This window comes from Mastigoproctus giganteus, chromosome 1, assembly GCF_048544385.1.
Source record: "Mastigoproctus giganteus isolate SK-2022 chromosome 1, ASM4854438v1, whole genome shotgun sequence".
Taxonomy (NCBI): domain Eukaryota; kingdom Metazoa; phylum Arthropoda; class Arachnida; order Uropygi; family Thelyphonidae; genus Mastigoproctus; species Mastigoproctus giganteus.
The window spans coordinates 245,996,038-246,020,043 of record NC_143575.1 but is presented as its reverse complement, the minus strand read 5'-3'; the positions used below and the strand labels follow the sequence as shown (position 1 = coordinate 246,020,043).

The window sequence follows — 24,006 nt, the reverse complement described above, 5'->3', positions numbered from 1 at the left end:
ATGCCCTTTCTGTAATTCTAGAGTCTGGGTGCGAGGTTAGCCTGTGCGGCCGTTGCTCCTTAAAGCTCTTGAAACAGAGAAGTTTTTCCTGATTTATTTTCTGCTTTATTAGTTTAAATTGTCATATTAACTTATTTTCTAGAGTAGCTTTATATTCCTAGTTACGATACTTAGTTTAAAGTTTAACTTAGACAGAGATTTTGTAGATATTACTTAGTATCGGTAACGGTATCAAATCCACGTGTCACAAATTGAAAGAGAGGTCTTTTTTTTTTTAACCAAATTTAGTCGATTTATTAACCAATTGTTATATCAAATTATCTTCTATAAGTAGATTATAGACCTAGTTAGGATCCTTAGTTTATTCTAAATTGAGATAGCGATATTTGGAAGCTAATCAATAGTTACGAGTCCGTAGAAATACCGTTCATGAATTCCCGCCATTTTTACATGATAGCATAAGCTTAGTGTAGTATAGTGCATAATATAATATTGTCAATTAATCAGTAAATCTATTAATCTTGATAAACTTTATTGTCAATTAAATTGTATTTTTAACTCTATATATATATATAACGACTTAATCGTAACAAATAATTAATACATACCTATAGTGGTACACATGATACGGAAGTTGTATAAAGGGAACTCGTAGAAAACACTAGATACCGAAAAAAAATATATATATATAACATAACTGTTTTGGGATATAACTTAAGGATTTAATTTTTGTTTTGAATTTTATTGAATTAAATCGGAATCATGACTCTGACCAGAGCAGCAAAGCAAAAGGCTCCAGCTAATGGGAGTGCTGTGGTTCAGGGGAGAACTGAGGGGGGCAGTTGCCCTCTGAATCACAGTCTTTTAAAATGCACTGTTTGCTTGATGTTTGCGGAGCAGTCGGGTACGGGACATGATACTGCCAAGGGGGATGTCTTTGTGTGTGCACGATGTAAGAAGTGCAAGGAAATCAGGCGACAACTCAGCATTGTTATGGGCCTTTATGAGAGCTTGAAGGACAGGGTGGATGCCCTCGAAGGAAATAAATTGAGGGGCCCATCAAGCTCTCAGCTGCCCACATCAACGCCAGAGCTTGCACTTGGTCATCAGGCAACACAGAGGCAGCCCCCTAGGCAGAATGCGCTGGTCCCACAGGAACTAGTAGTTGTTGGTGACTCTATTGTCAGGGAAACGGGGAACATGCTTTGTAAAAAGGATAGGTGGAATAGGACCAGGGTATGTCTGCCAGGGGCAAAGGTTGATGACGTTGTAGAGCGGATATCATCTTTTAAGGGCACAAAAGGTGATATAGTTGTACACGTTGTCACTAATGATATGAAGAGTAGGAGACCGGCAGAATTACTTAGCAAGTACAGGTCACTGTTGAAAAAAAGCCGTGAATTAGGGTTGAACTTGAAAGTGTCTGCAATTCTGCCCAGACACGATAGGAGGGAGTATATGATGAGAGCCTTATCGATCAATTCGGCCCTGGAGGGATTGTGCAAGGCTCAAGGGGTAGAATTTTTTTCAGCCTAGACTGTACTTGTTAACAGGAGAGATTGCTTCTACAGGGATGGGATACACTTAAATAGAAAGGGTGCAAGAATTTTTGCTGATGCTGTCGAGCCAGTGTTAGGTGGGTCGGAAAACTGCTAGTTGGGGGGGGGATACAAGGACTAATAGATTAACAGTAGCCACTGGCAGAGGTGGAAGTGATTCTTGCACTGCTTCTATTGAAATGAGCAGAAGCCTGGAAAACAAGATGCAGAATATTTCAGAGACTGCTGGTAGTCATTGCGGTACAAGTAAACACATGGGTTGTGTTAGGGTAGCTAAGAATAGAAACAGGTGCATGTATACCTGCGTGTACACCAATGCTAGGAGTTTGGTAAATAAATTTGATGAATTTGAGGTATTGCTCAAAGCATCAAAGGCAGATATTGTTGGGATATCAGAGACGTGGTGTCACACAGATATAAGTAATGCGGAACTGGAATTTGGGGAATACAATGTGTATAGATAGACAGGACAGGACAGGACAGGAGGGGAGGAGGGGTTATGCTATTAATTAAGAAACACATAAAGTCCAAGGAAGTGAAGCCAGTCGACATCGATGGACAGGGCAGTGTCGAGTCAGTTTGGTGTGACATAAGCATAGGGAAATCAAAATTGAGAGTAGGAGTGTGCGATAGGCCTAATGACTCTGATGAGTATAATAAGATATTGTACAGGGAAATAGAGTGGGCCAGTAAATCAGAGAGTCTTATAATGGGGGATTTTAATTTCCCAGATATTGACTGGAATTTGTGGGTTGGTCACTCGCACACTAGCAAGGCTTTTGTGGATTTATTGGATGATTGTTTTCTACATCAGCATGTTCGTGAGGCAACTAGAGGGAGCAATACTCTTGATCTGATTATCAGTAGTGATTCTTCATGCATTAAGAATCTGCAGATAAATGAACCACTAGGTGGCAGTGATCACAGTGTGTTGAAGTGGGATTTACTCAAGGAGATAACTACCATCAGAGGTAAAGGGAAGGGTTTTTGTTTTCGTAAAGGCGACTATGATGGTCTGAGACAGTATTTAAATTCTATACAGTGGGACCAACTGATGATGTTACCAACAGCAAACTCAAAATGGAAAGCATTCAAGGAACTAATCTTGGAGGCTACCAGGCTTTACATACCAACTAAGAAATATTGTTCGAGGTTTAGGCCTAAATGGTTGTCAGATGAATTAATGAGACATGTGGCAGAGAAGAAATATGCATGGGATACATACAAATTAATGGGTGACATGGAAGCCTATGATAGATATAAGTTGGTCTGTAACCAAGTCACAAAGGAGATTAGGCAGGCAAAGGCAGACTACGAAAAATCCTTGGCAAAGGATGCAAAGAAAAACAGAAAAGAGTTCTTTACATATTTGAACTCGAGAAGGAAAGGGATGAATCAGATTGGTCCACTGGATATTGATGGTTCAACAGTTGAGGATCCTGCTCAGGTGGCTAACAATCTGAACGAGTATTTTGCATCTACATTCACGCATGAGGAGTTATTCAGGAAGGAGAATGATGTAGGTAAAGTAAACATTGGCAGTGAGCTGGATGATTTTGTAATAACTGAGAGGAAAGTGGAGGAGAGATTGTTGAGGATAAACATAAAAAAGGCACCTGGGGTGGATGGGATCCATCCAGTTATATTAAAGGAGGCAGCAAAGGAAGTATGCAAACCCCTAGCCATAATTATGAGACCTTCTTTGGACTCAGGGGAGGTACCCATAGACTGGAGATGTGCAAATGTAACCCCAATTCACAAAGGAGGATCAAAGGCTGACAGAAGTAATTATAGACCTGTTAGTTTAACTTCTGTTCCAGGTAAATTAATGGAGACACTGGTTAAAGAAGCACTGCAGGATCATCTAGACAAGAATTCAGTTATAGCTCAGACGCAGCATGGTTTTGTTAAGGGCAGGTCTTGCCTGACCAATTTGATTGGATACTATGATGTAGTCACAAAAGAACTGGATGCAGGGAATAACTTTGATATTATATATTTGGATCTTAGAAAGGCTTTTGATACTGTTGCACATGGAAGACTGCTGCACAAATTGGAGCAGTGTGGCATTGGAGGCAAATTGCTGCTATGGCTAAGGGGTTGGTTGAGTGGCAGAAGACAGAGAGTGGTAATCAATGGACACTGCTCAACGTGGACTAATGTTATTAGTGGAGTTCCTCAAGGTTCAGTGTTGGGTCTGTTGTTGTTTTCGGTGTTTATGAATGATATTGATGATGGGATATCAAGTTTAATGTCCAAGTTTGCAGATGATACAAAGGTTGGCAGGGTCGTTAAGGACACTACTGACGCTATGCTGCTGCAACAGGATCTGGAAAGGTTGAACAGATGGGCTGAGAGGTGGCAAATGAAGTTTAACATTGACAAATGTAAAGTACTACATATGGGAAACAGTAACCCCAGAGCAACGTATCAACTCTGCGGTACTACACTGACAGTGGTGGAGAATGAAAAGGACCTGGGGGTAATTGTGCAGGCAGATATGAAGTTCTCTGAGCAGTGCAGACGATCTGCAAGAGCAGCTCATGGTGTCTTGTCAATGATATACAGGAATTTTTCTAGCAGGGATAAGGAGGTGATTATTTCCTTGTATAAGGCAATGGTTAGGCCACATCTTGAGTACTGTATACAGGTCTGGAGGCCTCATTTCAAGAAGGATGTAGAACTGCTGGAACGGGTACAGAGAAGAGCAACAAGATTAGTGAATGGAACAAAGGGTTGCTCTTATGAAGAAAGGCTTAAGTTTTGCAAATTACAGAGTCTGGAGACTAGGCACCGGTGAGGTGATCTGATAGAGGTGTATAAGGCTCTGAATGGTTTGAGCATGCTCAATGCCAATGGTATTCTTCATCTTGCTCAGAATAATCACCTCAGAGGGCATAAATTCAAATTGAGGAAGGACGGATATCAGATAGATGTGCGGAAATTTGCCTTTGGCCAGCGGGTGGTTGGTTGGTGGAACCGACTTCCATCACTTGTTGTTGAAGTTGATAGCCTAAACAAATTTAAAGCTCAACTGGACAGGTATTTCGAACGAACAGAGGGGTGAAATGGGAGTGGGGTTTTTTTTTTTTTTTTTTTTTTGGATGATGCTGAATAAGCTTGCTTTCTTGCATCATATGCCTCTACTAATGCTAATACTAATGCTTATTGCAACCTGAATTATCAACATATAACAGAATAATGAATGCTATGAAGACCTTAGAATGCTATGAAGGCCTTAATCACTGCTTGTAGACAGATCAAAAATATGCCCTCGGTCTCTTTGTGGCCTTTGATACCGTTTGGTGGCAGAGTCTCCTGGAGAGGTTCTGGGAGACCAAGGCAACTATTCCCATCTACTGTCTTATCTCTAGCTACTTCAGTAATCTCAGTATAGTAGCTGAAAGCTACTATACTGAGAATAGTAGAGTACTATACTGAGAATAGTATAGTAGCTGAAAGCTACTATACTATACATCAAACAGTCAAAAGACAAATCACCAGGGGCTAACCCCAAGGATCTATCCTCAGGCTGACATGCTGGAACGTGGTTTTTGATAAGTGTCTCACCAGGGAATGGTTAAATTAGCAGTTTCAGATGACTTGGCAATAATTGTATATGATAAAGTATGGCAATAATTGTGACTGAAAAAGACAAGTTGAAGAGACTTTCAATAACAACTGCCTACCTGGTGTGAGACAAACTCCAAGTCTTGACTGAAAAAACAAGGCAAATGCTGATGAAAGGTTCAATCATCGCTCAATCCCCCCCCCCCAACCATCAAACTCAGAGGGCAGCAAATTAATGAAATAAGTATAAATACCTCGGAATCTACGTTGATGACAAATTCTTGTTTCTGCAGCATTGTTATTATATTAAGAAAAAATCCAGAATCTTGCTGGAAAGATCATAAGGTTAACCTCAAGAGACTGGGTCTCAAGAACTGAAAACATTAAAACTGTATTATTATTTAGGTGCCTCCGTAGTCAGGTGGGAAGGAGCAGCAGTGCATAGCACACGCTTCTTGATTAAACCGGGGTTTGAGCCCATCACCACCAAATACGCAGAAAGGTCAGGGAATGACCACCGCATATCCCCGGAGCAATATGGCCTTAATTGCTAATGCTCCTAAAAACCAAATAACAAACAAACAACAGTATTATTATTTTCTCCCCTTCCTCGCTACGAGGAAGGAGCATGTGGATATAGAATTCAAGCCAAACAGATCCAGAGAAGATGCACTCAGGCACAAGGAATCATTCTGTTTACAATTTCAAGAGTCTGCAGGACACCCCAGCCCTGCAGGTCTTGTGTGGTAAATTACCGATAGAATGTATTTAAAGGTGAAATGCACAAGACATAATTATATATTGGTTTTAAGTAAAATTAACTATATAATATCGGCTTAGATATACCATAGTTTATCCATAAATTTAAACTATGTATTTAGCATAAAAGGCATCGTTTTAATTGTATCTCATATTGTGACTGCTTTCAAAACAGGATACAATTAAAATGATGCCTTTTATACTACATACATAGTATAAAAGGCATCATTTTATATGATGCCTTTTATACTATGTATGTAGTATACATAGTATACATAGTATATGATCTACTGACCCACTCGCCCACTGGGAGAGTGGGTCAGTAGATCAGCACTAGACGAGAAAAGAAAGGCCTGCCAGAATTGAGTTGCAGCCTGGTGCACACAATTCAGTAAATATTTCCTTGGTTTTAAATTTATGGGAATACTCTAACAATGACAGCAGAATTTGAACGATTTTTATATCGATGCTACACAGTGATGGCAGAAGTAAACTTTGGTTTTTTAAGCGACTTCAAATGACAAGGAATGAACAAATATACCAAGTTAATCATATAAAATAAATACTCGCTACTAATCTTAAACAAAAGTTACAAAAAACTAATTTTTAAGCAATAAAGACAGTTCCACTTAGCAGCTCCCAAAACAGTAATACAATATGAAGTAGCCTCAACAACCATTGCCCATGAGATATCTGTCTAGAGTTTAGGATGCTGAGACTCATTCTAGGTTTGCAAGGTGGTTGCATTAGGTTCCCTTGCTTTTTCTGCCCACTGGGAGAGTGGGTCAGTAGATCAGCACTAGACGAGAAAAGAAAGGCCTGCCAGAATTGAGTTGCAGCCTGGTGCACACAATTCAGTAAATATTTCCTTGGTTTTAAAATACAAAGTTCCACCAGTCCATATTTGGCCAAGACTGTTCAACTGATTTGTTAAAGTATTGAATCCCTTTCAAGCATATATGGTTTATTTTTACAAAATTGTATGCACCCTTGGTTTCAAGAACTGGAAGACAAAATGACTGATGCTAAGAAAAATTCCTGGAAATCATTTCTCCTTGTAGTGGCTCTCTTGGTAACATTAAGGTGAAAATTACCAAGAAATAAAATTATAAAATATATTTATAGAATTATGATTGGATTCATGATTATTTTTTAATCATGAATTAATTTTTGATTATAATTATTTTGAAGTTTGTTTTCTTGGATGGAAGTGGAAGGAAAAATGAAGTTAATTGAAAATTACAATAAAATGGGATGCAGAATGTCAATCAAACTTCATTACTTGCACTCTCACCTGGATTTCTTTAGCCAAATCTGAGCAATGTTAGCAAAGAGCTTGGTAAGACATTCCAATAGGACATACAGTCAATGGGGAAGAGGTACTAAGGAAGATTGATTGAAGCTATGATTGGTGACTATGTCTGGTTTTTGGTTCAGGATGATCACACTGACCCCAAATGATAAAGCTGTTCAAATGTACATTTTTGAGTAAATTTTTTTGTTAATCAGAGGAGGGTTTCTTATTTTTTAATTTGCTGTTTACTTGCAACAAAGATTAATACTCAGTTGTGTGCAGATGTTAAATGTTGTTAGCAAATCTGATATAGGATTATTAGATATTTACTTTTATTTCGTTTCTGGAGAAACTATTGACATTATAGCGATAAATTTTTTTTTTTTTTTTTTTTTGTATGTGAACACTAAAAAGATGGGATTGAACCATATTGGTTCATTACACAATAGCTTTGGCAGTATCACTGGCAATAGTAAATAAATTTTGTACATGTAATATTTACATCTTCAGGGCTTGACTATATTATTAACCGGGATGACAGGTTAGTTAGGATCCGAGCATGGATGTGTTTGGAGGCGGGGAGGGTATTACCAATACTTTTCATAAAATTATTGTCTAGCAAGTCACTCACACATGCTAAGAAAAATGCCTGGCAGTCATTTCTCCTTGTAGTGGCTCTCTTGGTAACATTAAGGTGAAAATTACTAAGAAATATAAGAATACTTAAAATATTGGGCCAGTTTACTTATTATTCTGTCTTATTCAGTTTACTTATTATTCTGAATTATGCATTCTTATTTCTGTTGTTATATTTTATTTTAACAATGTTTTTGATTTACAGTAAGGAATTAGATTGATTCATTACTTAGAAATTAACCATTGAGATGTTATTACTTGATTATTAAGCATTTTAAATAAATTTTTAATCATGAATTATTTTTATAATTAAAATTATTTTTTGAATAATTTTTAAAGTGTATTTTCAGGAATAGAGGGGTGGGGCTAGAATTGCAGTATCCAATTGTGAAAAAGGTATCAGTGAAGCTAATACCTATAATGCAAGACAAGTATTAAAGTGCCATTTGATTTTCATACCAAGATGGAATGGCTTATCAAAGTAGAGAGTGATTTTTAAAAGATATTTATATCAATATTTCACAAAGCTAAGCTAATATAATATTTGAATTAGTGTAATAATTTTTATTATTCATATCTCAATATAATATTTGAATTTAATATTATATTGAGATATGCATTTATATCTTAATTCTTGTTGATTTAGATTATTATATAATAAGAGGAAAGAGATTAATGATGCTACACAGAAATTAAAAGCTGGAATAGACAAGATTGATGAAACTCAAGCCAAATTAGAAGTTATGTCGGCAGAGCTTCAGTTGGCTAAAGTACATGTGGCTGAATTCCAAAAGCAGTGTGATGAATATCTAATTATTATATCAGAACAAAGAAAAGAAGCTGATGAACAACAGAAGGTAAAAATAATTATGTGTTAGATTTTATAGGAAACATTTATTATTTTTTTAAAAAGCTTTGTGGTCATAGCAGTAAATCAAAAAAAAAAAAAAAAAATCAACTTACAAGGTGATACAGTTCTAAAAAAAAAACAAGTTCCCCCTTTAAAAGGTCTAATTTGTCTAAAGACTTATAGGTATAATAATAAAGGTTTCTGGAATATATTCAGCATAGGCATTGAAATAATTTGAAAGTTATATGCATTTCTGTAAGTTTTATGCAAATTCTGTTTTGGGGACACTTTTGCCTTTAAGGCTTGAGCTTATTCTCATTATCAGCACTATGGCTGAATTGCCAATATCATTTTAATATAAATAACATCACCAAAAAGGGTAATCTATGCTATCTATTTTAAACTCAAAACACTGTCATGACAGTTATTTCAAGATTCTGATCTCTCATCATTTGGCAGTTGATCTGTATTAACAAACTTGTGCTGACATAACCTTTAACCCTTTCTTGTTTTTTTTTTCCCTGTTGGAACTACCTGGAAAGTGTACTTATAGATATGCTTAATGACATTGCGGCTCTGAAGGATACAATTTCACAAAATATCACATTCAACATGATTTACTGCCACAGGATTTACTCGATGGAGAATTATATCTAGATATGTCTGATATTGAGAGGATACTTTCAGCATCTTTTATGAGTTGGGCCTACATTTCCAAGCATTTCTTATGGAGATATTAGAAATTCTGCTCTGTATTCTTTAGTAATCATACTGACCACCATCCCCCTCCCCAACTCTTTGAAGCCATTATACTTTCAAAGGATGAAAAAAAAAAAAAAAAAAAAGGAAAAAAGTGCCCTCATGTGGTTTGATTCAGTTCATCAAAGTACATCACTGTAGGAGCTTATTGAAAATTCCCAGTATCAAGCTTACACAATATTGTTTTTTTTTTTTTTTTTATTCCTACATTATATTGGGTTAGCTTTTCAGTTTATTGAGCAGTTTAAATGGGTAGTAAAAACCAAAAGAATGCTAACACTGTGAGACACAACATTTATGCTGCAGCTTTTTTTTTTGTATTTTACTCTGCAGTTACATGAAACTCTCTAATAGATATTCAGGCCACTTTATTGAACAACTCAAGACACTCTTATGGCATTAATAGTGACATGTGATGCAAACAAGCAAGCTTATAAAGCATCAGCTAAAAAAAAAAAAAAGAAGAAAAAGTTTCCCACATCACTCATCCATCGCCTCAAATAATTTGTCTAGTTATTCCTTGAATTTATTCATACTGCCCACTTCCACAAGAACAGACATGTTTTTATTCCAATAATCAATCACCTGCTGGCTGAAGAACAAACTTCCGTACATATATCCTGCAACAATCCTTCCTCGGTTTCAATTTATGCCACGTCATATGTGTAGCATGAGCAAGAGGAAGAATACCATGTAGAGCTTGCTCAATCCATTCAAAGTCTTAAACACCTCAATCAGATCACCTCACAGGTACATAGTTTCCAGATGATGCAGTTTGCAGAACTGAAGCCTTTCTTGGTAAGACCACCCTTTCGTTCCCTTCACTAGTCATTCTCTGCACCAGTTCCAGCAGATCTACACCTTTCCTAAAATGAGACCTCCAGATCTGTATACAGTACTCAAGGTATGGCCCAACCAAGGCCTTGTACTAAGAGATAATCACCTCTTTATCTCTGCTAGCAAAGTTTCTGTATATCATTGACAAAATCCCCATGAGTTGTCCTGGCTGCCTGTCTGCACTGCTCAGAAAACTTCATATCTGACTGCACAATTACCCCCAGGTCTTTTCATTCTCCACTACCACTACCCTGATTGTAGTACCACACAGTTGGTACATTTCTCTGGGGTTACTGCTACCCATAGGCAGTACTTTGTCAATAATTTGTCAATGTTCACACTTCAACTGCTCTTTCTCAGCCTATCTGCCTGGTTTTTTTAGATTTTGTTAAATTAGCTTATCCTGATTACTTTCATTAACCACCCTGCAAACCTTTTTTAACATCTGCAGTCTTAGACATTAAGCTTGATATACCTTCATCAATATTATTAATAAAGACTTTTTCCTGCACGGGATGGGAAAGATTTTTGTGGGTTTTTGTCAGCAAAGTACTCAACAGTTCACAGCACTTGTAAGCCAAAGCTAACCTTATTCATAAAGATAACTTGTCTTTTTGATTATTGGTTTGAGCACACTGTTGTTCTTCAGTTTAAAGCAAACAAAGAAAAAGAAAATATAATGTCAACGAAATATAAACAGCTGGGCAGCTGATATAAAACTCTTTTTGACAAATACGTTTTTGTGTAGCACCAACAATACTTTTTACCCACAATCACACAGAATTAATGTTGTCACATAACATTCAGGCATCAACAGATGTTTCAACAGATGTCTGAACATCATAAAAATTGAATATTGATACTCTCTTGGTGAAGTTGATTTGCAGGTCATCTTTATTTTATATTCTATAACTTTTGAAATCAATTCAGAAGTCTCTGATACTTTAGGACTTTTTAGGCACCCAATATGCTAATATTCTAATGCTTGCTCACTAAGGTTGTAATTTGTATTAATAATATTTAAGGAGTATTGTTTAACAGTCAACTTCATGAACTTAGCAATACTTAGTAATGATATGTATATGAGAGAGAGAGAGAGAGAGAGAGAGAGAGAGAAAAAGAGAGAGAGAGAGGAGTGTGTCTTTTATCTATTACATATGAAATTACATTTCTGTTCTGTGAAATTGCTATTCTGCAGCTTAGCTTTTTAGTGTAATTCTCATTTTTTGCTGTAATCATTTATATGCTGAGTGATTACTGAATTATTACCATTTACCTAATACTTTGTAGGTCCTCCTTTTGCCCTCAGTACAGCAGCTCTGCACTTGGAAGAACCACATATGAATTCCTACAAGAATCTAAAGTATTCGACAAAAAATATGCTACATGGTTCAGGCCTGGACTTCAACTATCATTTTTTCAGACTGGATATGGCAGTGTAAACTTTGAAAGTTATACTCTATTGGACTAACAGACTCACCTCATTTTGTTCCTGTGGATCACCAGAGACAGTCAATCACCTAATCTTCCAATGCCACATTTTATCAGGACCTAAGAGCTCAACTAGAAATAATCACTGAAGTACACTGAGTGATCACTGAATTATGACCACCTACCTAATACTTTGTAGGTCCTCCTTTTGCTCTCAGTACAGCAGCAGCAGCAGCAGCAGCAGCAGCAGCAGTAGTCCGATGTAGCATTGATTCAACAAGATGTCGAAAGCATTTGGGAGTTATGGCCAACCAAGCTGTGTGTAATGGTGGCTAGCAATGCAGATATGGAGGTGATTGGTGTATCCAAATGCCTGATATGCCTTTCCATAATGTCCCACAAGTGCTCTATGGTATTGATATCAGGGGAAGTTCGGAGGCCAGTCGATATGCTGGAAGTCAGAACTGTATTTCTCAAACCATTCCCACACATCAAGTGCCCAATGGCTCAGCGCATTATCATCTCAGAAAACAAGATCAGCATTCAGGAAAAAGTGTTACGTAGCAGGGTGTACACAGCCAGCAAGCAGTTGACGATAGTGGAGACCACTGATACACTGTTCCAGTCTTCCACTAGGGGTCCAAGTTCCTGCTAGTGAAACATGCCCCACACCTTTAAAGGAGGCAGCAAAGGAAGTGAGCAAACCCATAGCCAAAATTATGAGAGCATCCTTGGACTCAGGGGAGGAACCCCACTGACTGGAGATGTGCAAATGTGTCCCTAATTCACAAAGGGGGATCGAAGGGTGACACGAGTAATTACAGACCAGTTAGTTAACTTCTGTTCTGGCTAAATTAATGGAGTCACTGGTTAAAGATGCATTGCAGGATCATCTAGACAAGACTGCAGCAATAATTCAGACACAGCATGGGTTTGTTAAGGGAAAGTCTTGTCTGACAAATTTGATTGGTTATTATGATGTGGTTACAAAGGAACTGGATGCAAAAAATAATTTTGATATCATATACTTGGATTTCCAGAAAGCTTTTGACACTGTTGCGCATGGAAGACTACTGAACAAATTGGAGCAGAATGGTATTAAGGGTAAGTTGCTACAATGGATAAAAGGATGGTTGAGTGGGAGAAGACAGGGTAGTAATCAATGGGTGCTCCTCATCGTGGACTAATGTTATTAGTGGAGTCCCACAGGGTTCGGTGTTGGGTCCACTGTTGTTTTATATAGTTATCAATGATATTGGTGAAAGTATATCAGGCTTAGTATCGAAGTTTGCAGATGATATAAAGGTTGGCAATGTTGTTAATGACAGTGATAGCAGTGTATTACTGCAATAGGATCTAAAAAATTTGGGCAGATGGGCTGAGAAGTGGCAACTGAAGTTTAACATTTAAAAATGCAAAGTACTGCATATGGGTAGAAGTAACCCCAGAGAAATGTACCAACTGTGTGGTACTACACATAAGGAGGTAGAAAATGAAAAAGACCTGGGAGTAATTGTGGAGTCAGATATGAAGTTTTCTGAGCAATGCAGACAGTCTACCAGGGCAGGTCATGGGGTTTTGTCAATGATATGCAGGAATTTTGTTAGCAGGGAAAAGTAGGTGATTGTCCTTCTGTATAAGGCAATGGTCAGGTCATGCCTTGAGTACTGCGTGCAGGTCTGGAGGCTTCATTTTAGGAAGGATGTAGATTTGCTTGAGCGTGTACAGAGAAGGGCAACAAGATTGGTGAGGGGAATGAAGAGATCCTCTTACCAGGAGAGGCTTAAGTTCTGCAAATTGCAGCAGCTGGAGACTAGGCACCTGCGAGGTAATCTGATTGAGGTGTATAAGCCCTTGAATGGGTTGAGCACGCTGAATTCTGAGATTCTTCCACTTGTTCAGATTACGAACCTAAGGAGGCATAAATTGAAATTGAGGAAGGACAGATGTAGAATAGATGTGCGGAAATTTGCCTTTAGCCAGCGGGTGGTTAATTGCTGGAACAAACTTCCATTTGTTGTTGTGGAAGTTGATAGGTTAAATAAATTTAAGGGGGAACTGGACAAATATTTAGAGGGGATTGTTTTGTAATTTTTTTTTTTTTGGCTGATGCTGCATAAGCTCATGCTTGCTTTCTTGCATCACATGGCACTACTACTACTACTACTACCATACAACTGCCTCCACTGGCCTGCACTTTTAATACCATTTATGATGGATTAAGAGCCTCATGTTGTTGATGCCAAATCCGTACATGACTATCCACAGTGTGGAGTAAATAACATGACTCATCCGACCAGCACACCTTCCCTTCTTCTAACGTCCAACTCGCATGCTCTTCTCACCAGGCAAGTCTTTTACGCCGATGAACCTTGGTTAGGAGAGGATGCTGTAGGGGTCATCTGCTATTATAGCCCATATGTGCAACCATGTGACACCTGGTCATGCCAGATATTGTTCCGGGTTGGCCCATGTTGTATTGAGTAGTCAGCTCTTCAACAGTGCTGTGCCTGTTTGCGTGTATGAGTCGTTGGACCCGGCATTCACCTCTAACATCAATCTATGGCTGACCTTTGCAGTTTTGCTGTCGGGTCATTGTTTGACCATTTTGACACTAGTCCTGGTACATTTTAACTATGGCAGCTCTCAAACACCCTACCAGTTCAGCCGTTTGGGAAATCGAGGCACTAGCTCGTCTAGCTTCCAGAATGTGTCCCTTATCAAATTCCAGTAAATCCTTCCTTTTACCCATCATGCTCGGAATTTTATTACCTACCGAACCACTGACACCTTATCTATGCTACATAGGTTGACTAACTCCACACTCTCGTACCTCACATGGTCAACAGGTCTCATTCAGTTTTCATAGGGGATGGTCGTAATTCAGTGATCACAGCATATAAACCTACAGGAATTGTTGATATTTTAAAACTAAATCTGTTATAATTTTGTTAGAATTGTCTTGAGTATTTATGAAAGTACATAGGCTAAGATCTGATTCTTATAATTGGCATCCTAAAATTGTAAAAATACACTTCGGTGTACACAAAAAATTTAACAACTTTCCTATACAATCTAATTGAAATATTAACACAGTTATGAGTTTTTTTATACCTGTCTGTGAACTTCTTCAAAATTAAAATATATTTACAGTTGCATTGTAATTCTTTAGATCCATAATATATAAATTAGTCAAAAGCTAATTTACAGCCCTCCATTTTTGTCATCTTATTTATCATGTAACTCCTCAATTCTGTGAATGCCCTAAATTATTTCAGTTTTCAACCAATATTTACTCATATGTTATGTCTAAGGCTTAGTAAGACATAACTATATCTTGATTTTCATATGTTACTAAAAATTGGGGGGGCTTTGTTAATATTTCAGTTAGATTGTTTAGAAAACTATTAAATATTTTGCCTCTGTGCAGCAGAGTATATTTTCATCCTTCTGTTTTTCCATCTGTGCATAACCATGGCTTTTACCAACCACATTCAAAGTTAGTACAGTAGCTTATGAAGTACTTCATTAAAAAAGGATTAATTTCATTTTTTAGATTGTTGCAGCAAGGAGTGAAAAAATAGCAGATGAGGAAGCAAAATGTAAAGTTCTAACAGAAATTGCAGAAAAGGAACTTAAAGAGGCCTTGCCAGCTCTTGAGGAAGCTAAGAAGGTAATTTTTTATCTTAAAAAATGATTGTCTATCAAAAACGGTGAAAATTGTTTTTATATTATATCTATAAAAGAGAGTCATGTTGTACTGTATGTCATTAAAAAGGTACTCCAGTTATGTGCTCATAAAGTCAACGAACTTTTAATTCTTAAGGGTTTTTTTTTTTTTTTTTAAATTATTGAATGAAACTTACATTATTTCGGAGAAACAAAATTAAAATATGATCAAACTCTGTGATAGTGTCATTAAGGGGACTATCTATGTTTCTCTGATTCTATCAGTGCAGTTATTTTTGGTTCAGAAGAGAAGTTAAGTTGTAATGACTATATCGCCACAGTATATTTTACTGCAGTAAAATATACTGTGACTATGTAGTCATTTGAAGAAAAAGCAGCTATATAGTCAATTGAAGAAAATTGTAATGTTTATGGAAAATTAGAATCATATCTGGAGAAGCAAGTTCGTGGAACCATTGAATTATTAACAGGCAGATTTACCAATGTCAAGAACTGCAGTGTTCAGAGTGAGGAAAGAACTCCGGAGCAAAGGCATATTGTCAACATTTTCAAGAAAACTGCTAAAATGAACTGACATTACCAGTCAACTAGTGATGATTTCACAAAATCAGTAATATGGGGAAAAGTATGTGATGATTTCACAAAATCAGTAATATGGGGAAAAGTATGTGGAAAAGTAATATGACGAGGAGAAATAGAGTGGGCCAGTAAATTAGTGTCTTATAATGGGGGATTTTAATTTCCCGGATATCGACTGGAATTTCTGGGTCACTCACACACACACACACACTAGCAAGGCTTTTGTGGATTTATTGGATGATTGTTTTCTTCACCAGTATGTTCGAGAGGCAACTAGAAAGAGTAATACTCTTGATTTGATTATCAGTAGCGATTCTTCATGCATTAAGAATCTGCATATAAAAGAACCACTAGGTGGCACTGATCAGTGTGCTGAAGTGGGATTTACTCAAAAGAGGTAACTACCATCAAGGGTAAAGGGAAGGGTTTTTACTTTCGTAAAGGTGACTGCAGTGGTCTGGGACAGTATTTAAATTTTATACGGTGGAACCAACTGATGATGTTACCAACAGCAAAGTCAAAATGGAAAGCATTCAAAGAATTAATCTTGGAAGCTACTAGCTTTTCTTCCCAACAAAGAAATATTGTTCAAGATTTAGGCCTAAATGCATGTCAGATGAACTAATTAGACATGTGACAGAGAAGAAAAATGCATGGCATACATATAAATTGACATGTGACACAGAAGCCTATGATAAATATAAGCTGGTCTGTAACCAAGTTACAAAGGAGGTTAGGCAGGCGAAGGCAGATTACGAGAAATCTTTGGCAATGGATGCAAAGAAAAACAGCAAAGAGCTCTTTACTTATGTAAACTCTAGAAGGAAGGGGATGAATCAGATTGGTCTACTTGATATCAATGGTTAAACTGTTGATGATCCTGCTCAGGTAGCTAACAAACTAAACAAATATTTTGCATCAACATTCACACATGAGGAGTTATTCAGCGAGGGGAATGCCAGAGGTGTATTCAACTATGGCAGTAAGCTAGATAATCTTGTAATAACTGAGAGTAAAGTGGAGGAGAAATTGTTGAAGAAAGGCACCTGGGGTGGATGGGATCTATCCAGTTATATTAAAGGAGGTGGCAAAAGAAGTAAGCAAACCCTTAGCCATAATTATGAGAGCTTCCCTAGACCCAGGGGAGGTACCCATTGAGTGGAGATGTGTAAATGTGACCCCAATCCACAAAGGAGGATCAAAGGGAGACACAGGTAATTACAGACCTATTAGTTTTACTTCTGTTCCAGGGAAATTAATGGAGGCATTGGTTAAATAAGCATTGCAGAATCATCGAAATAAGACTTCAGTTATAGCTTTGACACAGCATGGGTTTGTTAAGGGGAAGTCTTGTCTGACTAATTTGATTGGATACTATGATATAGTCACAATGGAACTGGATGCAAAGAATAACTTAGCATTAGCATTAGCATTAGTAGAGGCATATGATGCAAGAAAGCAAGCTTATGCAGCATCAGCCAAAAAAAAAAAAAAAAAAAAAAAAAGTAACATAAATAAATAAAAATAACCACTTCCACTTCACCCCTCTGTTCGTTCGAAATACCTGTCCAGCTGAGCCTTAAACTTATTTAGGCTATCAACTTCCACGACAAGGGATGGAAATCTGTTCCACCTACCAACCACCCGCTGGCTGAAGGAAAATTTCCGCACATCTATCCTACATCTGTCTTTCCTCAATTTGAATTTATTTATGCCCTCTCAGGTGATTATTCTGAGCAAGAGGAAGAATCCCATCAGCATTGAGCATGCTCAAACCATTCAAGGCTTTGTACACCTCTATCAGATCACCTCGCTGGTGCCTAGTTTCCAGACACTGTAATTCGCAAAACTTAAGCCTTTCTTCGTAAGAGCACCCCTTTGTCCCATTCACCAATCTAGTTGCCCTTCTCTGTACTTGTTCCAGCAGCTCTACATCCTTCTTGAAATGAGGCCTCCAGGCCTGTATACAGTACTCTAGGTGTGGCCTGACCATTGCCTTATACAAGGGAATAATCACCTCCTTATCCCTGCTAGAAAAATTCCTATATATCATTGACAATACACCATGAGCTACTCTTGCAGCCCGTCTGCACTGCTCAGAGAACTTCATATCTGCCTGCACAACCACCCCCAGGTCCCTTTCATTCTCTACCACTGTCAGTGTAGTACCACAGAGTTGATATGTTGCTCTGGGGTTGCTGTTTCCCATATGTAGTACTTTACATTTGTCAATGTTAAACTTCATTTGCCACCTCTCAGCCCATCTGCTCAACCTTTCCAAATCCTGTTGCAGCAGCATAGTGTCAGTAGTGTCCTTGACAACCCTGCCAACCTTCGTATCATCTGCAAACTTGGACATTAAGCCTGATATACCATCATCAATATCATTTATAAATACAGAAAACAATAAAGGACCCAATACTGAACCCTGTGTGACTCCACTAATAACATTAGTCCACGATGAGCAGTGTACATTGATTACCACTCTCTGTCTTCTCCCCCTCAACCACCCCTTTATCCATAGCAGCAATTTGCCTCCAATGCCACACTGCTCCAATTTGTGCAGCAGTCTTCCATGTGCAACAGGAAGACTGCTGTACAAATCTTGGATCTTAGAAAAGCCTTTCTAAGATCCAAGTATATAATATCAAAGTTATTCCCTGCATCCAGTTCTTTTGTGACTGCATCATAGTATCCAATCAAATTGGTAATACTCTTGATTTGATTTGTTACGGGCAAGACTTACCCGTAACAAAACCATGCTGTGTCCTAGCTATAACTGAAGTCTTGTCTAGATGATCCTGCAATGGTTCTTTAACCAGTGCCTCCATTAATTTTCCGGGAACAGAAGTTAAACTCACAGGTCTATAATTACTTGTGTCAGCCTTTGATCCCCCTTTGTGAATTGGGGTCACATTTGCACATCTTTAGTCCATGGGTACCTCCCCTGAGTCCAAGGAAGCTCTCATAATTTTGGCTAAGGGTTTGCTTACTTCCTTTGCTGCCTCCTTTAATATAACTGGATAGATCCCATTCACCCCAGGTGCCTTTCTTGTGTTTATCTTCAACAATTTCTCCTCCACTTTGCTCTCAGTTATTACAAGATTCTCTAGCTTACTGCTAGAGTTGAATACACCTCTGGCATTCCCCTTGCTGAATAACTCCTCATGTGTGAATGTCGATGCAAAATATTCATTTAGTTTGTTAGCTACCTGAGCAGGGTCATCAACAGTTGACCCATCGATCTCAAGTGGACCAATCTGATTCATCCCCTTCCTTCTAGAGTTTACATAAGTAAAGAACTTTTTGCTGTTTTTCTTCGCATCCCTTGCCAAGGATCTCTCGTAATCTGCCTTCGCCTGCCTAACCTCCTTTGTAACTTGGTTACAGATGAACTTGTATCTATCATAGGCGTCTGTGTCACGTGTTAATTTGTATGTATCCCATGCATTTTTCTTCTCTGCCATATGCCTCATTAGTTCATCTGACATCCATTTAGGCCTAAACCTTGAACAATATTTCTTAGTTGGTATGTAAAGCCTAGTAGCTTCCAAGATACGTTCTTTGAATGCTTCCCATTTTGAATTTGCTGTTGGCAATATCATCAGTTGATCCCACTGTATAGAATTTAAATACTGTCTCAGTCCATTGTAGTCACCTTTACGAAAGCAATACCCCTTCCCTTTACCCCTAATGGTAGTTACCTCTTTGAGTAACTCCCATTTCAGCACACTGTGATCACTGCCACCCAGTGGTTCATTTATCTGCAGATTCTTAATGCATGAAGAATCACTACTGATAATCAAATCAAGAGTATTACTCCCTCTAGTGCCTCCCAAACATGCTGATGTAGAAAACAATCGTCCAATAAATCCACAAAAGCCTTGCTACTGTGTGAGTGACCAGCCCCCAAATTCCAGTCAATATCTGGGAAATTAAAATCCCCCATTATAAGACTCTCTGATTTACTGGCCCACTCTATTTCTCCGAACAGTTTCTTATTATACTCATCAGAGTCATTAGGCCTATAGCACACTCCTACTCTCAATTTTGATCTCCCAATGCTTATGTCACACCAAACTGACTCGACACTGCACTGTCCAGCGATGTCGACTGGCTTCACTTCCTTGGATTTTATGTGTTTTTTAACTAATAGCATAACCCCTCCTCCCTTCCTATCCTGTCTATCCTTTCTGTAGACATTGTACTCCCCAAATTCCAGTTCTGCATTCCTTATATCTGTGTGACACCACGTCTCTGAAATCCCCACAATATCTGCCTTTGATGTTTTGAGCAATACCTCAAATTCATCAAATTTATTTAGTAAACTCCTAGCATTGGTGTACACGCAAGTATACATGCACCTGTTCTTTTTCTTAGCTACCCTAACACAACCCATGTGTTTACTTGTACCCCAATGATTCCCAGCAGTCTCTGAAATATCCTGCATCTTATTTTCCAGGCTGCGGCTCATTCCAATAGAAGCAGTGCAAGAATCACTTTCACCTCTGCCAGGGGCTACTGTTAATCTATTAGTCCTTGTATCCCCCCAATCTAGCAGTTTTCCGACCCACCTAACACTGCCTCGATAGCATCAGCAAACATTCTTGCGCCCTTTCTATTTAAGTGTATCCCATCCCTGTAGAAGCAGTCTCTCCTGTTAACAAGTACAGACCAGGCTGAAAAAAATTTACCCCTTGAGCACTGCACAATCTTTCCAGGGCCGAATTGATTGACAGGGCTCTCATCATATACTCCCTCCTATCGTGTCTGGGCAGAATTGCAGACACTTTCAATTTCAACCCTAATTCACGGCTTTTTTTCATCAGTGACCTGTACTTGTCAAGTAATTCCGCCGGTCTCCTACTCTTAATATCATTAGTGCCAACGTGTACAACTATATCACCTTTTGTGCCCTTAAAAGATGATATCCGCTCTACAACGTCATCAATTTTTGCCCCTGGCAGACATACCCTGGTCCTGTTTCACCTATCCTGTTTACAAAGCATGTTTCCCTGACAATAGAGTCACCAACAACTACTAGTTCCTTTGGGACCAGCGCATTCTGCCTTGGGGGTTGCCGCTGTGTTGCGCGATGACCAAGTGCAAGCTCTGGCATTGGTGTGGGCAGCTGAGAGCTTGATAGGCCCCTAACTTGTAATCCTTCGAGGGCATCCACCCTGTCCTTCAAGCTCTCATATAGGCCCATAACAACGCTGAGTTGTCGCCTGATCTCCTTACACTCCTTGCATCGCACACATACAAAGACATCCCCCATGGCAGTATCATGTCCCATACTTGACTGCTCCGCAAACATCAAGCAAATAGTGCATCTTAAAAGGCTGTGATTCACAAGACAACTGCCCCCCCGCAGTTCTACCCTGGGCCACAGCATTCCCATTAGCTTGAGCCTTTTGCTTTGCTGCTCTGGTTTGAGTCATGATTTAGATTTACTTTCAATAAAATTTCAATTTCTGTACAAAATTAAATCCTAAACTTGTATCCAAACACAGTTATAACGCTATATTTATGTTTCAGTAACGAGTGTTATCTGCGAAATATTTATGTTTCAGTAACGAATGTTATCTACGGAATATTTTTGTTTCAGTAACGAGTGTTATCTACGAAATATTTACGTTTCAGTAACGAGTGTTATCTACGAAATATTTTTGTTTCAGTAACGAGTGTTATCTACGAAATATTTATGTTTCAGTAACGAGTTATCTACGAAATCCCTTTATATAACGTCCGTATCAAGTTATGTATTAATTATTTATTTTTACTAATTATTTATGTTACATAACCTAAGTGGTTATTTGTATAGTTAAAAGTACAATTTAATTGCCAATGAAGTTCTACAAGATTAATAGATTTTACTGATTAATTTTCCCGTAACAATGGCGGATATTTACGAACGGTAAACACGTGTATTTGATAACCTTTCCGATACTAAGTAATACCTACAAAATATCTATCTAAGTTACTTTAAACTTAAGTACCGTAATAGGAATATAAAGCTACTCTAGAAAATAAGTTAATATGTCAATTTAAACTAATAAAGCAGAAAATAAATCAGAAAAAACTTCTCTGTTCCAAGAGCAGCAGAAAGGCATGTCGGCACCGGCAACCTCGTCCTCAGAACTTTCTATGATAAACTATGAACTTTGATATCATATATTCGGATCTTAGAAAAGCCTTTGATACTGTTGCACATGGAAGACTATTGTACAAATTGGAGCAGAATGGTGTTAAGGGTAAGTTGCTACAATGGATAAAAGGATGGTTAAGTGGGAGAAGACAGAGGGTGGTAATCAATGGGTGCTGCTCTTCTTGGACTAATGTTATTAGTGGAGTCCGTCAGGGTTCAGTGTTGGGTCCATTGTTGTTTTCTGTATTTATAAATGATATTGATGATGGTATATCAGGCTTAATGTCCAAGTTTGCAGACGATACAATGGTTGGCAGGGTTGTTAATGACACTAATGACAGTACACTGCTGCTTTAACAGGATATAGAAAAGTTGAGCAGATGGGCTGAGAGGTGGCAAATGAAGTTTAACATTGACAAATGTAAAGTAGTACATATGGGAAGCAGTAATCCCAGAGTAATGTATCAACTCTGTGGTACTATTGGTAGAGAATGAAAAGGACCTGGGGATAATTGTGCAGGCAGATATGAAGTTTTCTGAGCAGTGCAGGTGGTCTGCAAGAGTAGCTCATGGTGTCTTGTCAGTGATATACAGGAATTTTTCTAACAGGAATAAGGAGGTGATTATCCCCTTGTATAAGGCAATGGTCAGGCCACACCTTGAGTACTGTATTCATATTCAAGTCTGGAGGCCTCATTTTAAGAAGGATGTAAAACTGTTGGACCGAGTACAGAGAAGGGCAGCAAGATTAGTGAATGGAACAAAGGGTTGTTCTTATGAAGAAAGGCTTAAGTTTTGCAAATTACAGACTAGGCACCTGCGAGGTGATCTGATTGAGGTGTATAAAGCCTTGAATGGTTTGAGCATGCTAAATGTTGATGGGATTCTTCCTCTTGCTCAGAATAATCGCCTGAGAGGGCATAAATTCAAATTGAGGTAAGATGGTTGTAGGATAGATGTGCGGAAGTTTGCCTTTAGCCAGCGGGTGGTTGATTGCTGGAAGAAACTTCCATCTGTCATTGTAGAAGTTGATAGCTTAAATAGATTCAAGGCAGAACTTGACAACGTTTGGAGCTAGTGGATGGGTGAAATAATTGTGTTTTTTTTTTTTTTTTTTTTTTTCGCTGATGCTATATAAACTTGCTCTCCTGCATCATGTGCCTTTGCTAATGCTAAGTCAATGCTTCTTTTCCCATAATAACATTATTCACTTGCTGATGACAATGAGATACCTATGTTATCACAAGCGATAGACAGTGCATTGTTTACTGCATAAGTTTGCTTTTGTACAGTATGATAATATCTTTTGTGTTTGGAGTTGCCATTAAAAAAAATAGAGTATCAGACTGATCTACATATACAATAGATTACTATTTTAAATTCAGCACCAGCAAATGCTGAATATTTTACACATTTAAAAATATATACATTGAAGAAGTACATTGTTTTGAAATGACATTCTAACAATGGTAAAATGGCACAGTTTGTACATAGATTATTTTGATTGACGTAATTGTGATGCCATATTAGGGTTTTCATTATTTCCAAGATTGCTGTAACGGAGTTTGACTACAGTTGCTTGAAGAAACTGTAGGTTTGTTTGCCTTCTTGAATTCATTGCATTCTGTTGGTTTATAAGTAACAGTTTGGCTACTAAATTTTTAAGAAATGGGATTTCACCTTCTTTAATTAAATTTTTGAATTTTGGATGGACTTTGTTTGCAATTCCAAAAAAAAAAAAAAAAAAAAACTTCCAATCACTCATACCTTTTCTATTGCCCAAAAAAAAAAAAAAAAAAAAAAGGCAACCTTCCAGTTTCTACCTCAGCCATCTTGCTAAATAATTTAATCCAGTTTTTACAACTTGCTGCTCAAAAGCAAACTTCACAAGATC

General features: G+C 38.0%; 1 protein-coding gene across 1 annotated transcript in view; it reads left to right on the top strand.

Moving 5' to 3' along the window:
• The window catches only part of kl-2 (dynein heavy chain 2, axonemal kl-2), a 1,174,416-nt gene that overhangs the window by 816,929 nt on the left and 333,481 nt on the right, over positions 1–24,006 (top strand). The window contains exons 52-54 of the mRNA XM_090369487.1: positions 8,169–8,249; positions 8,465–8,675; positions 15,252–15,368. Coding sequence (XP_090225613.1) covers positions 8,169–8,249; positions 8,465–8,675; positions 15,252–15,368 — 409 coding nt within the window. The remainder of the gene's footprint in view (positions 1–8,168; positions 8,250–8,464; positions 8,676–15,251; positions 15,369–24,006) is intronic.